Source organism: Phocoena sinus, chromosome 4 (assembly GCF_008692025.1).
Source record: "Phocoena sinus isolate mPhoSin1 chromosome 4, mPhoSin1.pri, whole genome shotgun sequence".
Lineage (NCBI taxonomy): Eukaryota > Metazoa > Chordata > Mammalia > Artiodactyla > Phocoenidae > Phocoena > Phocoena sinus.
In genome coordinates this window covers 60,997,441-61,014,284 of record NC_045766.1, presented here as the reverse complement: position 1 = coordinate 61,014,284, position 16,844 = coordinate 60,997,441, and the positions used below count along the sequence as shown (strand labels likewise).

Genomic DNA, 16,844 nt, shown 5'->3' with positions numbered 1-16,844 from the left:
CCATCCGGCCCTCGGCCTCTGCGAAGCCAGGTCTAAATTATAAGATAGCATTTAGGGAACTTTGGATTAAATTATGAGACACTCTTCAAGTTGGACACTTGTGCCTCCGGGCGGTTTCAGTTCCTCCAACCCCAGCCCCGTTTCTGCACCCCGCCAGCCTTACCCTCTTCCTTCACCGGCGCCCAGCTCCAGCCCTGCACAGGCGGCCCTGGCCTCGCGGGGCTGTCGCCCAGCCCTCCGCTCTCTGGGTGGCCACCCCGAGACCGGGGGGCGGGGCTGCAGCAGCGCCGGCAGGGCCGCGAGGGCGGGGCCGCGGGCGGGGGCGGCGCTGCCCCGAGCGCAGGGAGTCGAGCGAGCGCGAGCGCCAGGCTCCGGGGCCAGCATGGCGTGGCCCTGCATCAGCCGCCTCTGCTGCCTGGCGCGGCGCTGGAACCAGCTGGACCGCTCCGACGTGGCTGTGCCACTGACCCTGCACAGCTACTCCGACCTCGAGAGCGAGGAGCCGGGCCTGGGCGGTGCCACCTCACGCAGGGGCTCGTCCCCCGCAGGCTCGCGGGACCCCGGCCGGGACGTGCCGCTTACTCAGTACCAGCGGGACTTCGGCGTGTGGACGGCGCCCGCGAGGCCCAGAGATGCAACACAGGGGCGCGGGTCGGGAGCGGGCGGCCGCAGGATCAAGCCCCCCGCGCCCTACAGCCGGGGGGTCTACGTGCTCCCCATCGGCGACGCAGATGCGGCTGCAGCGGCGACCACATCGTACAGGTATGAGGCTGGGGGCAGGGGAGCGCATTGTACGCAAAACCACGTGGTCCCAGGAGGCTGAGCTGGGGAGCCTGGAGGACCAGGGTGGGCGGGAGGGAGGAGGCGCCTGGAGCCCCCATCCCACACGACTTCGAGAGCCGCGGGCGGCCTCTGAGGTCATCCCCTTTGGTTCCTGGCACTGCCAGCGTCTCCTTTGATGCTCCCCGACCAGACTCGGAGTGAGTGAGCGAGCGAGCACCTCCGTGGCGGCGAGCTCACTACCTCACTCGCTGCCCTCTCGGGCAGTCCTGGCAGAAAGCCTGCCTTCGAGACCGTTAAAATCCTCTTCCCCTTAACTTCCACCAGGTGGGCCTAGCCATAGGAGGGGTGCTCGCAGGCCAACTGCCTGAGGATCACCTTCTGTGGGGGCGTTGGTGGTGAGGACCAAATGCAGAGCTTCCAAGTGGGTGGTCCCCTAGAGATGCCACTGAGTGACTGAGGGCAGCTGACGTGGCTTTCACTGAGGACAGGCCTGTGTTCTGCCCCTGGACAGCTGAGGGCTTTCTCTCTTCTTATAACAACAGTGATCAGAAAAATTGGAAATTACGGAAATTACAACATAGAATATGAGTATGCCCTTAATCCTACCCCAAACTCGTAGTTCTTTCTAATCCTTAACATGCATTTGAGTGTATCTAATTCTTGCATAGTTAGATTTGTAACTGTACACGTTTTTTTTTTTCTTTCACGTATCGTGGATGTCGTTCCGTGTTACTAGATGCTCTTCTACAACATGAATTTTAATGGATGTGCAGTATTTTATCTTACGGATATACATTATCCATATATTGATATATATGTCCAAATATTAACTTACTTTCATGTCGTTAAATATTTAGGGTGTTTCTAATTTGGGGCTATTAAAAACACTGTTCCTTTGATCTAGTTACTTCACTTGTAGAAATTTTCCCTACAGGTAACCTTGAACATGGGGTGGGAGCTAAGGAGTATAAGGTACGTGTCAACAACAGTACAGCAGAAAATGGAAACAGTTCCATTGTCCTACTGATGTAGGGGACTGGTTGATTATAGCTCTGCCATAGGATGGGCTACTGGGAAGCCCAGAATGTACTGATAATAGATGATGTCAAAAAAGATGCAGAACGATACATCTGCTACTATTTGTGTTTTTAAAGGGGTTATTGATACATACATATCTGCTGAAATAAGCGTAGGATGTCTCTGCATGGATGTGTGAGAAAATGGTAACCTTTAGGGAGAGGAAGAAGGGGAAGGAGTTGTGGATGCTGCCAGGGGTGGAAGGAGACTGAGGGACTTTTCACTCTGCCCTTTTGAACCACTGCTTTGTTTTTTTTTTTCTTTTGGCTGTGCCACATGGTTTACAGGATCTTAGTTCCCTGATTAGGGATGAAACCCGTGCCCCCTGCAATAGAAGCACAGAATCCTAACCACTGGACCACCAGGGAATTCCCTGAACCACTGCTCTAAAAAAAAAAAAGTACATGTATTACCTTTAACAAAAAATTTTAGAGAAAAAAATATCTCCTTTGATCAGCATTCTTGTAGCTAAATCTTTGCTTATACAATAATTTCTTTAGTATGAATTCCTACCTGTGAAATTAAGGGCCAAAAGGTATGAACTTTCTCCTTCAATTTTATTACTTTTAAAATCAACTGTATTGAGGTATAATTTCCATATAGTAAAATTCATCCATTATAAGTGTACAGCTGGATGACTTTTGTATACACCTGGGCATCACCACCATAATTCAGACACGTGGAACATTCTGTCTCCCCAGAGGTTCCTTCACGGGCATGCAGGTTTTAAGGAACTCGATGGGGAGTGGCTTTTTCAGGATGGGTCTTGTGTTCGGGGACGTGTGCTCAAGCTGAGCTGCAGAAATGCAGCCAGGGGTGTCAGGGGCAGGGCAGACACTGAGCCACAGCACTGGGGCCCCAGCCACGCAGTGGACCGTGCCGACTGCTGCACGAGGGGGCCCTGAACCAGCTGGAGGGGCCTTGAATGGTGACAGGTCTGGAAGGCCAGAGGTCCTGGGTGTGCAGCGCCTTCAAATGGCTGATGTTCCAGGCACAGATGGGGGCGGAACTTGCAGGGAGATAGTTTCAGCTCAGGGAAGGAAGCGCTTTCTAATAATTAGAACTGACTGTGATGGGTAAGGTCACGTGGTGCTGATCTCCTGCTCACTGGAAGTGTCCAAGCAAAGGCTGGACTTTTAGAAGCCATCCCTCACCCTTGCTGAGCAGATGGCAGGTTTGAATGTCATGCTGGGTCCTTCCAGCTCCAGTGATACTAAAGGTACTAGTTATTACTCTCTGCTTGGCACGTACCAGGCACCAGGCTTAGGACTTCCCACAGATTATCTCCCCAAGACTTCACAATAATGCCCTGGAATAAGTTCAGTTCTTGCTGTCCCCATTCTATAGATGAGGAACTTGAGTGGCTGGCACGAGGTCACGCAGAGCAGAGCAAAACCCAAGTGTGTCTTGCCTCAGAGACCAAATCTGTGCCCCTAATAGGTTATCATCCCCTAAGATGCTGCCTCCTCTGAATCAGGTAGTTGCTTGACCTGTGTCCGGCAGTGGTGGAAAAGTACCGAGTTGGGCAAGAGTTGGGACTCACTAGAGCTCTCCTTCCTGGTATATAAACTTGGTGGATCACTTGGCCCCTCTGACCCTTTCCTCATCTGTAAAGCAGAAATAGCAAGAGCTTAGCTGCCTGGGTCACATGGCAGAGACACAGGACCACTGCTGAACTTGGCTCCCCAGCACCGTGCGAGCCGACCTCGGGGACCCTCCATCTCCCAGCTCTACTACTGGAATGAGCAATTCCATCCCACCTGCCTTCTTGAAAAATGCACGTTACCTAAGTGAACTATTTAAAGAAATATACAAAGCAAAGGAAATGAACAGATCCAGAGAGCCCAGGGATACGAGTACTCGTGGCTACTCCTCTCCACCCCAGCAGGTCCTGCCTCACCTGGCCCTTGGTCTCCAGGTGAGAACTGACCTGCCTCTCACTCGGTCAGAAGGGCAGCGGGTCCTTCCTCCTGACCAGCTCCTCCCAGAGCCTTCCCTCCAGAGTTCGGTGTGTCAGCACCCCTGGCCCAGTCGTCTCCCTCTTTCCTTCCTGGGTGAGTCAGTTAAAGGGCCAACAGTCAAAGTGCCAGACTTGACTCCCACTTTTCCAAGTGCCCATCGGGAAGGCTTAGGGAAGTTCAGGGATTTGTTTGAAGCCATGTTGGCCTGAGAATCCAGGCCTCAGGATCCTCAGTCTGGTGCTCTGCAATGCCCTGGGTGGCTCCCTGCCCCTCAGCAGGAGGGACTGCGGCCCTCAAGGTCCAGCTGAGGCTCACATGAGGTGGACAGTGGTGGAAACTGCTTGGTGAGGGGAGGCACAGTTGACTGAGCTAGTCCTGTATTATCTCCTCGGCAGGCCATTAGCCTGCCCTCCTCATCTCCTGGGCAGTCACCAGGCCCTGCCGAGTCTGTCTTCAACGTCCCTTCTCCATCCCCACTGCAGGCCTCCCTCTCACCTGGGCTCCAGCACCAGGCCTGTCCCACAAGGAACCACAGGCACTACTCTAGCCCCTGGCTCTGGTCACCTCCTGCTCTGGTACCCCTGCATCCACCCTGGGGCAGCAGGCTTGGGCTGCCAGACCCAAGGCTCAGCTCAGTGTGGGAACAGAAGGGCACACCAAGGGGAGGACCTGCTTCCCCAGGAGAAACAGAGTAGCAGATGGCTCGGGCAGCTGGTCTTTGAAACCTGCAGCTTTGGAAGCAAAAGTTATCCAATAGGGCCTTGGCCCAATTCGCCTCCTGGTACCCAAGTGCTGGCCACAGACAGACACAGCTGCTCCCTGCACACGTGTCATGCCCAGTGGTGCCCAGCTGTGCTGCTAAGGAGAAAAGGCTGCTTTGTTGATCTCAGGGCCTGAAACCTGGCCAGGGCTGTGGATGGGGTGAGATAGGCTGGGGTGGACCCAGCCCAAATATGGATGCTGCCTCTGGCCATCTGGACCCTTTTCCTCAGAACATCACCTTGGCCAGCGGCTCCTGTGGGCACAGGAGGTCTCTGCCATTTAGTAGGGGAGTTGATAGAATTAAAATAGGTTTTTTGTTTGTTTGTTTGTTTTTTTAAGAGGAACTGAGGAATTAAGTCTTTGTCAAAAGAATGCTACTCTGAGCACTTGGAGCTAGGCCGTGCCAGCCTTGTCACTTCCCTCCAGGTAGCCAACACCTACCCCCTGTGCAGACCACCGTCCCTCCCTGCTCCGCATCAGTGCCTGCGGGCACAGCGCCATACAAAAGCCACAGCGCCAGGCTGTCTTTAGTTTCTTGAGATGGTCACTACGATTTATACTCTTGCAGGAGTTAATAAGACAAGTTATTAAAAACTAAACACAACACTGAGCCTCATTTTCTTCCTCAGTTGTAACCAGGTATGGAGGACCGTGCAGTGTGCTGTCCAGTCCGTCACCTCCTCTGGACATAAGGGCCACCAGCGACGTGGGCTGCAGGCGAGCGACTTTCGCTGGTTCTGGGCCTCTAGGGCCCCTTGAAGTGGCCCGGGGGCAAGATAGGGAGCCCTGGAGGGCAGGGCTGGAACGTGCTCTCTCTGAGGGCCAGCACACGCCAGGAGCTCGCAGTTCGGGATGAGTAGGATCCAGTTGTTGACTGAGCTCTCTGCTTACTCCCCGTGCAGCCTGTGCCACTGCTCCCCAGCAGTGTGAGAGAAAATTCCCGCTGGAGCTGTCTGGGGTACACTTCGTCTGCTAGTTCTGCCTTTGTAAGGGGAGAAAGGAACATCTGCAGCCAAAGCAGCATCTCAGCAGTGGACATTGGTCAGGAATATTCCAGAAGCACAGGGCAAGGGCCAAGGGCCTCTGAGGGGTCAGGGGAAGGGACGGGAGACCCTGTGCAAGGTTGTGATGTCTTCTGTTCCAGACAGGAGTTCCAGGCTTGGACTGGAGTGAAGCCATCGAGATCCACAAAGGTGAAACCCGCCACAGTCATCACAACCCACAGCTCTGGATGGGACAGCAGCCCCGGGGCTGGCTTCCAGGTCAGTCCGAAGCTGGTGCTGCAGGACGAGGGGCTGGGTGCCTGGCTGCAGGGGGTGTGAGGACAGAGGCTTTTCTTCCAGGTTAGGGACTAGGAGTCAGGTTTGGGTGGTGTAGGATGGCATTATGCCAGGGACAGTGGTGTCTCAACACCCAATTGTCACTCGCGAACAGAAAGCCAAGGTGCTGCTTTGTCGTTAGCCATATGTGTGTCCCCCTAGTGCTGACTTCTCTGGGGAGAAGGGTGTCCCCTCCCTTCTAAATCCCAATCTTACCCTTGGCCACTGAGCCCTAGTGACAAGCTGTCCAGGCCCGGGCGTTCATGTAAGGAGGAGCTGGAAGGGAGGTGGGGCCATTCAGCTTCCTGACTCAACCCAAAAGAGGCTTCAGGGAGAAACGAAGGTCCATGTGCTCCATCTGGCCAATGTCCACTAACGCAGGAACCCCGCGTTAACTGCAGACCCTTCAGGTTAGCAGTCCCAACTCTCAAGGACAAAGAGGGGATTTTTTTCCTGGAGCTGTGGGGAGGGGGAAAGTCGAGGGAAAGGCCCGCTGATCTGTGGCCACATTTCCTTTTCCAGGTCCCTGAGGTGAGGAAGAAGTTCGCCCCTAACCCCTCAGCCATCTTTCAGGCCTCAGCTCCCCGGATCCTCAACGTGTGATTGCCCACGGAGAGGAGCGAGCAGCCACAGAGGATCAGAACCCGCTGCCCGGGGACTGGGTGAGGTCTCAGGACCGGATGGCCCCTGCTGTCAGAGGGGGAGGGTCCTCCGTTCTCACCGTGGGGCACTACTTCCTCTCCAAGCTGCACGAGGCTGCGGGCAGAACAGAGGCACAGGGGGACACAGCACCACCCCGCTCAGCTCTGGGCCTCAGAGATGTGTGCGGAAGGCTTCAGATCTTTTTTAATTGCCTCTTTTGGCCACCCTTCGTTTTTTAAATCTGAAGAACTTGATCAATTCTACTGTGAACTGAATTGGTCGTTGGGGGCTGAGGAATATGGACATAACAGGTCCTTGAAAGATCCAGTGATGTCCACGTTGTTGTTTTCGCAGGCTGCATGACAATTCTATAACCGATGGTAACCCAAGGTGGTGTCCTTGGATAGTCCCACCAACGGCCCCACGTGTTCAGTCTGTAGGAGAATCTTAGGTTACCACCTGCATGTGACTCATGATGATGCCAAGTAACCAGGAAGAAGCTTCCCAAAGAAGCAGAATATCAATCATAGGGTTTCAGTTTTAAAGACAATTTCTTTATGGCCAAGACGACCCTGGTTTTAACAAAACATTTCTTGGGATGAGTGAAGTACTGAGTGAATGACATTTACCTTAGTATTACTGACTCCAGTTTTGTTCCATTAATGTACTGATGACTAGATGGGAACTACTATACTAAGAACGGGGAGCTGCTTCGGGAGAAGGGTGGCACTAGCTTCATCCCCTGAAAGACCTGAAAACGTCATCTCATTACAGGGAGCTCACTAGCTGTTGAGGCAGCTCATTCTGTTTTTGGAAGGTCCTCTCCTTTCTTGACAAATTCCAGCCAGTGCAGCCACCTGGAACTAGCCTGTTCCTCTCTTTGCACAGCAGCCCTCGAAACATTTGAAGGAGTTTGTGTGCCTTTTAGAGATGAGAGGCACAAGCTAAGGACAGTTTCGGTAAGGAAGCTCAAGGATTTCCCTTTGGATCTTTACCTCTTTCCAGCCCTCAGGTGGCTTAGCCAGGTGAGCATTTACTTTGACCACAGGAGGTGGCATTCAGGTTTTAGAAGCAGCTCAGAGCGGAGGCGGAGCCCTGTTTCCAGCTCAGGCTGCGAGGGGCCATCAGTCCCCTCAGAGGTGCTAGCTCCCAGCTCTGGCACATTTCCAGCAAAGGAAATGTTGAGAGAATCATTTTAAAGGGAAAAGCAAAACCATATGCTTACACAAAGGGTCCTATTATTTCAGACTTCATTGGTTTGCATGTTAGATGCTTCTAAGGGAAAAGAGACTGCGTGCTGGGCATTCTGTGAGAAGCAAACAGATTAATGGTACAATCTCAGATTTTACTAAAACGCAAACATATTGTTTCAATTTAACATTTCTTTAAATTAATTATAAACACGAACGCCTTCTCATGTCTTCCTTTATCTCCTCTTAGTAAGAGGACTTTAATGTGCCATGGCTACTGCTGCTCTTCCTTGGAGGCTTGTAGATTCTGGGAACGCTGACCCTGGGCTGCAGTTGTACTGCTGTCGTATGTAGTAATATTTAACAGAACCCACAAACTTCCTCTTTTACACTTACCTATTTCCCCCAACCCCGCTAGGAGCCTAGGGTAAAAGGACTGTCTTTGAAGCTAGTCTTGGGCTCAAATCTTGGCTTTTCCATTCACTAGCTGGGAGCAGTTTAAGCTTCTGTTTCCTTACCTGCAAAGTATGGGTAATGCCACTCCCCTCCCCACCCCCCTAGAGAATGTGTTTATGTGCAGTGTGCTTAGTACAGTAAATGGCCAACAAAGCACAGCTGCTGTACTTGTTCTCTCCTGCCCAAGCACCCCTTCCCGGGAGCCTGCTTTACTCCCATCTGCAGCTTTGGTCCATCTGATGCCACTGACAGGCCCTCTCAGTAGCCCCTGCCTGTGTCACACCACATAGCCAGCCATGCCCATCCCTCCCCCAGAGCCTGTCCCAAGAGCCCATTCACTGAGCTGGGGGTAAAGCAGGCTGCCCCATGCTGGCAGTGTTGGCACTGCAGCAGCCGTGGGAGCACCACTGCCTGAGAGAGGCCTGACCTCTGGAAGGCATCCTGCACACCCAGCTTTTCAAAACAAACAGCTTTTCAAAAACACCCCAACCCAACAGCCTTCCTTACTAGACTTCATTAATTATTAGATCTGGATTCTGAAACAGCAGCTTCCTCCCACTAGGTCTTCATAAGGCTTTAACCCTGAGATAATAGCAGCCTCAGCCACGTGGTCCCAACTCACCTAGGTCATATGTATGATACAAACAGACGAAGACCGAAAGGAACGCACTGGAACACTGATGGTGGCTATCTTTGAGAAGGGGAACTATGGATAATTAAAAAATTTTTACACCTTACAATATTTGCTAAAAGTTTCTATATAATTAGCATTTTTATATTAAATTAAAGAGCAGTTTAATCTGCTTGTTAGGTAATTTTAGCCAAAGGAAAGAGGAGTTCAAATTAATTATTCCATGACCAAAGTTAGCGCTGCAGTAGCAGCATTGACCAGCCGTGAGGAGCCCAACCACAGGGAGGCCCCTGGGTCCTGTCACCCACAGTCATTTAGACCAAGACTGATGGCTCCGTAGTGAGTCGAACTCAGAAAAACCCATTACAAACACTAATACTTTCATCCTTGTAATAACTCCAGGATTTCTGGCCAAACTCCAAAAAGCAGCTTTTGAGAGAACCTTGGCCATGCAGCCCACCCTGGGCCAACGGGGGACCCTTTGAGCAGGATCAGCTCCGCTGGCCTCACTCACACAGGCGCCTTCAGTCAGTTAAGAGGGAGTCCCCGATTAAGGTACTGTGACACTGTCCCGTGGCTCCTGTCAAAACCGTGGCTGACACAAATAACATTCAAGAAGGGGGCCTAGTCAATGCCCCTATTCTCCTTCCTCCAGACCATCAACTCCCTAAAGGTTGATACTAAGTGAAGCCTGGTCCCAGGAAAGCTACATACTTGGATTGTATTATAGGGCCTCCTCCCCAAAGAACTTCTTACCTTTGAAGAACCAAAGCTTTCAAAGCTTTTAGTTCTTATTAAGGGTGGATATAAATAATAGTCATTTCTGAAATATTTCTGTACTTGCTGTAATTTTTTAGCCACTGTGATAGCAGATGGTCCCAGCAGGACTGGGTCACAGGAGTAACTTCTTTCTGGCTTCAGCACAGACCCATTCTTGCCAGATGAACCAGTGTGCTTCTTGATTGGACAACAGGAGCTGTTTTAATCTTTGCCTTGGCTTTGAGGTAGTTTTCCTTTGCTCCAAGCTGTCAGAAACCACTATGGCCAGGACCAACATGCATTTTTCCAAAACTTCTTCAGATTTTTATATAACTGTAATCCTTATTTTAAGAAGCTGCAAATTCTTTTTGGAAAGAAGTGGAAGAATTAATTCAAGTACACAAACACCTATACCTTTGCCTCATCCCAGCTCTTTTTGACCTAATGTAAGAAAAACCCTACCAAAGTGTAGTGCTCCAAACTCAGAAAAGCCCATCACAAATACTGAAAGATTTATTGTAGATATTTTTGTTACACAATTATGTTACATATTATGATACAAATACATTTCATTGCAACATTAACATATATGGGGACTGTTAAATCACTTACTATTTCTTTTGCAAAAAGATAATTTCTTGAGGCTTTCACACCTGTAATAACTGACTCTGTTCTCATTTGAATCAAATCTTCATCCTTTAGATCTGAGTCACAGTCCACTGCTGAATGAGTCTACACTTGCCCATTAACCTTGCTTGGAGTATTTTATGTATGGAATATCTGAGCCTTTACTACTGAACTGTTTTATTACTAAGCCAGGACATGCCCTATGCCTTACAGAGTAATTTCCCTCTGCAGCTGCTGTCCTCAGATGCTGAATAAAGGGCAGATTTCTTGTAGTTGCCTCTCCCTGCCTTCTCCTGACTCGAACATCTAGAGAATTCATGAAAACGTGAATTATGTTGCTTGGATAAGTTTCTTTGGCTCTGACTCACAGCTTTCAGTTTTTCTTGGAGCAGATTCCTAACTGCTGAGAATAAATTCTTTACTTCTACAGACTGTCAGGAGGATTGGGGTAAAGTGTCTATAATGAAACTGGACATCATGCAGGGCACGGCTAACTTTCCTTTTTCCGACCACTTCTGCCTCCCACTGAGATGGCCTCTGCCTATGACACAATTTCTCACTGCTTCTGAGCACTGACATCCCTGTGTCTTGCCTTTGACAGTCCTTTCTCTACCTTTAAGGCACTCACAAGTGTTTAAAACACTTTTCTTCTTGGGAAAAACTCCTTGACAGAGAAGAACAAGACACCAAATCCACTGGATAGGTTGAACTGTCCGAGGGGCTGCTCCCCACTGGCCACTCAACGTGGATTCAGCAGCAGAAGCTCCGGCAGACCACGCCAATGGTGAGGAACCAGCTCTCTGCCCGGCACCACTCAAAGCTGGCCTGAGTCTGCCAAGTGCCCGGGCTTTGTGGGTGCTGTCTATGGCTAAGAGCTTCTCAGTTGTAGTCAAACCTTTTCCTGACCTATGCTGGGATCTGTCCATCCCTTGACAATGCTCTGAGACTGGTTGTAGTAATGCTCCTGTGTCCCATGAAAGAAGCATTCTCAGTCTGCAGCCTCCCAGGCTTGTGTGTCTTCCACACAGCATCACTGCTTCCTGAGCCGATGCCTGGGGTCTGAGTGCCGAAGCCCAGCCCTCCTCCAGATGTTATCAGGGTAACTAGAGGGTGGTGGTGGTGGTGCCTGTAACCCCAGCCCACAGAATGGGTGAAATCTCTAGCTTGCCAGACTCATTTTCTGCCTCCTGGAGGGAGACTCAGGCCCAAGGTGCCCACTGGAAAACTCGCAGAGGACAGAAGGGCCTGATACATGGGGCCTGACCCTGCTCTGATGGAGACCCTGATGGAGCCTGCACAGAGAGGGAACAGATTCAAGCTGACAGAGCATGCATCCACTCATGGCTTCGGAAACAAACTTCTCTCCTAAAAGGATTTGACCTGGGACTGAACACTGGTGTTACTAAGTGGAGGCAATGGTTTAGTAGCCATCATACTCCGAGGCACACAGAAAACGACCTTCTCTCCCAAATAGCAGAATCATCACAGTTCAAGACTTCGAATCCTGCTTTCCTAGGGGCATCTTCATTCTGTTCACTGATCTTCATTCAATATCCCCATGTGTTTGTTTGTGAGGAAGTCCAGAAAAGGAGTGTTGCAAATGGCCTGGTGAATATTACTCACTGTAATTTCTTTGGGAATCCTGGTCCAAAAAACAAAGATGTTAGTGATTCTCTCAAATATCTAAATAATTTAAGCAATTAAGTTACCGAAAGGACCATCCCATGCACAGGCTCTAGTAGGTGGGGATGATGATGAGTGATAGGCATGGTTTAGGGCCACTCTGGGGATGGGGAGCGGGCAGGTGCCTTCTCTCTCCCCCTCTTCTTTCCCACTAATTCCTTTGACTCTGGTGGAGATGCGGCCTACCCTCTTCCCGGTCAGCCCTATTTAGGGCTCAAATATGACTTCCTACCACAGGCATGAGATGGATTTCAATAAGGTGGTTGAATGATTAAGAAGAAGAAAAAAAGACTGGGGATTGAGAAAAGAGAAAGGAAGTAAAGCGGAACAGAATGTTATTGCTGTAATTCAGTCTCAGCCAAGTGAAAGCTGAGTCAATGCACCACAGAGCCCATCTCTTGGAAAGATGGGAGATGGAGTTATGGCAGGCCAAGTGTGACGTTCAGTGTTCTTATCAAAAGCACTCAGGTCACTCTATGTCTTCACATTTGGGACCAGAGAGGCGAGCAGGGGCTGCAGAGGCACTCCGCCCACTCCTGGATCTCCAGCAGGACAAGAAGCAGCATTACTAGAACTCCTTTGTTCCTCACTTTTTGTAAAGACCTCTCTACACTGCCTGATGTGTTACATTCCTGTTAAGTCTGACCTAATCATATTCCTCTGATTTAGGTCTCTTCATGTCCTCAGGTATTCTGTTAAAGTTATATAAATTTATGACAGCCTTTAAGCACAACAGAATAAAATAAATTTGTTTCCTTTGAAAGGAATGCCTGTCTATCATTATTTCAGGGCCCAGGAAAAGAGCAAAATTCAGCGTCCCAATCAATGACAATTAGAGAGGCTGCAAAGAGCACTGGTGAGCCTGTGGGTATAGAGCCAGTGAGATCTAAGTTTAAATCTAGGTTCTATCATGTATTTGCTGGGAAAGCCAGGCAAGATTACCTTTCAGAGCCCGGTTTCCTGATTTCTAAAAAGGGAGCATGAGTTCTGAAATGAACAACAAATTAGGTAATATATTCAGTGCCTGGCCCTAAACCTGACACAAAAGAAACACTGCTTTTATCTTCAATGGCAACGAACTGGTATTTGTTCAACCCTGTAACATATGAGAGTCCTACTGAACAGGGTCTATGCAGTAGAGATGGGGAAGATACAGACCTCTCACAACCACGAGACTGTCTCAAAACAACCAAGTAGACCCCCAAGTCTGTCTGGCTCTGAGAATGTCCCAAGCACTGACACCTCCTACTGAACTGACTTAGGTCTGTCTAAAACATCATGATGGGCAACTAAACTGTGCGGAAATATCTGTCAGCCTGATACCACCAACTAAAGAGATAACGGTACCTGTTGTGAGATGCTGTCTGGTATCCAACCGCCAAAGCCTGTCTCAGGATGTCACTGACCAGCTGCTCTGTAGCCTACAACAGAAGATGCTGTTACTCTCAAAAGGGCCACCTGCTTGCTGGCAAGAAGGGATGCAGAGCTGACCCCCCCTCCCCATCCCATACCCTAAACTTGGAAACAGCTATATCTAAGGATCAAAAGTCCTTAAGGAAAAATTAAAGGTTCGAATAATAGACCACAAATAATAGCCCACAATTACAGAGGCTATGATTCTGAGAAATTATGAAGGGGGTAATTTTCATTAATCAGACATTATTTTTAAGGAGGACAGGTGAGGGCTATTTGTGAGGTATCCCTGCTCCTGGAGATCTACCAGGAAAGGAACTGCTGAGCTAGGATCTGGCTGGGTAAGGAACCTGGTTTCGTGATCCTCTCACCAAGGGGTGGGACAGTTGTGGCTACTGTTGTGACATGTGAGTCACCTCTTTAAGCACTGAGACCTATGACTCTCACCTCAGGCTGCTTAAAAAGCACTTGAAATGGCACTGAAAGATGTCATTAGAGTGACATCAGCACAGAAACTCTTGTAGAACTACAATTTAATTCATTTAAAAATCAGAAGGAAAAAAAAGAGAAAACTTTAAGCCTGAATAAGCTAAGAAATCGTAAAGCCTGTCATCTCTGTTCCATTTCTGTCCTGCCTGGCTGGCCCCTCAGTGCTTCAGCCCCTGACAGCAGCTCACGGCCCCTCTGCTGCCCACAGGCACCCACCTTCAAAATCATATCTTCCACCACCGACGCATACACATTCCTATGCAGCGCCACAGGCTGCAGGGTGATCCCAATCTGGAAGAGCAGAAGAAAGCCATTTGTTCCTATGTCTTCATGAAAAACAAGCACGCTTCTGATACCCAAGATGATGTCCGGGTGGAAGAATAACTCCACAAACGTTCTGGACAAAACTCATGGAGAAGTAACACAGACTATAACAACCCGAAAATCTGTTATCCTACCACTCCATGTTTCTAAGGGATTGTTAAAAATGCTATTATAATCCTGCTCTTACCCCCAAATCTCCTTCATGAGAGAACGTAGGATTTGCCATGAATTCTGACAGTGGGAGCAACATATTGGAAAGCCTGGAATCAGACTCTCAGGCCCTATTTGCAATAGGTGATAAAGATGTACTTGGAAACGGCCCCACTTGTCATCTCCTTCTGTAGGTGAAAAAAAACTAGTCTTTCAGCACTTGGGTCCCAGGCAGCCGTGCAGCAGGCAGATGCTGAAGTGAGGCTGCGTTCCACTGGAGGTAGGTAGATAATTCTCTCCTGTACCATAAGGGCACTGAGTGCCATGTCCACACCCTGGCAGGGCACTTGGGAGCTATTAGTGTCAGGGAGAGCTCATTATGACATGCCTCATGAGGGAAGGGTGCTTCTACTGAGGCAAATGAGAAAAGAGCAGATGAAAAGTAAAACACTGCCTACACCTAGCTGCCTTTGCTTCAATTTCATGTGCAACGAGCAGCCTCTCTATACATGTAATTCATTTTCCTGCCCAAGGGCCCTGATGTAGGAAGGCAGGTGCCCAGAGAGCAGAGCCCACGTTTACCAGGCAGAAGGAAATCATACACCTGCTTCACCAGAAAGTCTGGTGTCAGTTTCTAAGGCTAAACACCTTGCACCTTGCACCTGGTTAGGGATCCAGCAGCACAGGCCTTAGTCCCCTACCTTCTGTGTGATGTCACCAATAAATTCAGAGCCTGGTGTTGGTGGCAGGTAGAATTTCATTTCTTCCTGTTTCTCATCCTGTTCTTTTTTGATGTTTATCTTTAACGGCTCTGAGAGGTTGAGGATGTCCACCTCCTCCTCATTCTCCGGCTCTCTTTTCTGAAACTGCTGCAGGTCCTCCAGTTTCCGGCAGAGGTTGTCAGCAGAGGAGAATGATGACGGGCACTCTAAATGAGAGGTAATCAGTCTTATGACAGCTGTGGTGACAAAAGAAAGGGACTGTCCATCTCCAAGGGACCAATAGCCTGAGACCCAGAGAAGAAGGGTAAGTTATCAAGGGAGCTGACCTTCTTTCTGGTTCTACAATTCTATGAATCTATAATTATGAGAACTAGTAATTCATAAGGGAGACAAGCACCAAGACAGGCATCTTGTGTTAAAACGTATGTGCTGTTAAGGACAATCTAAGTCAAAACAGCACATAATTCATACTCATGCCACCAAAAACAAGGCCATCCTCCCACTCCCACTGGTAATTTGTTTTCAGATTTTAAATCTGGAGAATTTAGAATGCACAATGAAGAAATTAAAAATCATCCATGCTCTGCTTAGAGATAAGTACTACTAACATTTTAGTGTATACCATGCATCCAGTCTTTAATAAGTTGATTTATACAAAGCCCAACAAAGAGTATTAGAAGTTTAAAGCCAGCAGGGGCTCTGGGAATCTTCTAGTGCATCCCTTTCACTTTATAGATAAATAAGTGAGGTCCAGACTGGGACAAGATGGAGTTAAGGGCAGCCAGCAGGATGGAGGTAGAGCATCCAGCTCCTGGCTTTCTCTGTTTTATTGGCAGGATGCTCACAGATCAGTCAGTCATATTAACAGAAAGCCTAGTACAGGTAAAGTATTGTGCTTTACATACACTACCGGTGAAGCACAGAAGTAATCGACATGGTCTCTGCTCTCCAAAGAGCTTAGATATAAATCTGACAAACCCTCAAGGTTCTGATATTAAATACCACTGGAGATCAAAGAAAGGAGAGGCCACCCTGTGTTAGGGCTCTGGGGAAAGCTTCATGGAGAAAATGGGACTTGTGCTGAGTCTTAAAGGAACCCGCCCAGACCCTCCCTGTGCTCCAGGTTCCCTCAGACTGGGAGGTGGAGCATCTGTTTTTCTACAGAAATGGGGCTGAGAGGAGAAAACACTCCTTATTCATTAAGGCAAAACTCAAAATATTTTCCCCATATGTCTTTTATACCCAGCTCCCCTGCACCCCTGCCCACATATAGCTCAGTTATTTGTGTCTTTATCATAAAACAGTTCATTTTATCTGCAACATTATTAGTTGTTTAAACCTGTGCCTTTGGCACTGGGCAGTGCACTTCCAGGCTAGGTTCTGGAGATAAAGTAACAGATAAGACATCGTCCCCATCTTCAGGGAGAAGACTCGTCTGTGTGAGGGTGGCTATAAGGTCACAAAGGAAGAAGTCACTTCTACCACAAGGAAAGGAGTTAGATCAAGAAGGTCTTCAAAGGAGAAATGATGCTGAGGAAGGGGGCTCCTGAATGAACAGTGTGTTCCTGTTGCATGTCATGGGCCAGAACATTCCTGGCTGGGGCACACCACTTGGGACACTTGGGCACAAATAGTTCTGTAGGGACCATCCTGGGGGGTGGGCGGGACACCCAGGGTGGGCTCCTGTTCTCTAAGGCAGCTCTTGGAGTCCTCAGGTCCCTTCACCTCAGCTGAAGGAAAGAGCACGGAAAACTGCTGGGGCTGACGTGGCCCGAAAACCATAGAGGCTGACAGGTGACTGTGTGCTCCAAGGAAACACTTATCGGCTGCTGATGGTGCCAGAGTCCCACCAGTGC

The 16,844-nt window shown here is 49.3% G+C and overlaps 2 protein-coding genes across 13 annotated transcripts in view; one reads left to right on the top strand and one right to left on the bottom strand.

The window, feature by feature from the left end:
• The first annotated feature begins 343 nt into the window (after positions 1 to 343).
• MAP6D1 (MAP6 domain containing 1) lies at positions 344 to 16,840 on the top strand. 4 transcript variants are annotated; one of them, XR_004349748.1, is made up of 5 exons: positions 344 to 762; positions 5,728 to 5,845; positions 6,425 to 9,376; positions 15,142 to 15,292; positions 16,411 to 16,840. XR_004349748.1 is itself a non-coding variant. In XM_032631161.1 (3 exons), exons 1-3 carry the CDS (start codon positions 383 to 385, stop codon positions 6,503 to 6,505), a joined length of 579 nt encoding a protein of 192 aa, XP_032487052.1. In that variant the 5' UTR covers positions 344 to 382; the 3' UTR covers positions 6,506 to 9,935. The 4 variants fall into 4 exon arrangements, 1 of the variants encoding a protein (XP_032487052.1); XR_004349749.1 differs by having other exon boundaries at positions 359 to 762; positions 6,425 to 7,569; positions 9,224 to 9,376; positions 15,142 to 16,840; XR_004349747.1 differs by having other exon boundaries at positions 15,142 to 16,840.
• YEATS2 (YEATS domain containing 2) overlaps positions 10,078 to 16,844 on the bottom strand; it is a 108,921-nt gene continuing 102,154 nt past the window's right edge. For 8 of the 9 annotated variants that reach the window (XM_032631149.1, XM_032631151.1, XM_032631155.1 and 5 more), the window contains 4 exons: positions 14,968 to 15,194; positions 14,009 to 14,083; positions 13,238 to 13,311; positions 10,078 to 11,849 (listed from right to left, as the gene is read on the bottom strand). In XM_032631149.1, the coding sequence (XP_032487040.1) occupies positions 11,741 to 11,849; positions 13,238 to 13,311; positions 14,009 to 14,083; positions 14,968 to 15,194 (485 nt within the window). In that variant the 3' untranslated portion in view covers positions 10,078 to 11,740. Of the gene's footprint in view, positions 11,850 to 13,237; positions 13,312 to 14,008; positions 14,084 to 14,967; positions 15,195 to 16,844 lie in introns of those variants that run through there. The other variant, XR_004349746.1, reaches the window with a different exon arrangement.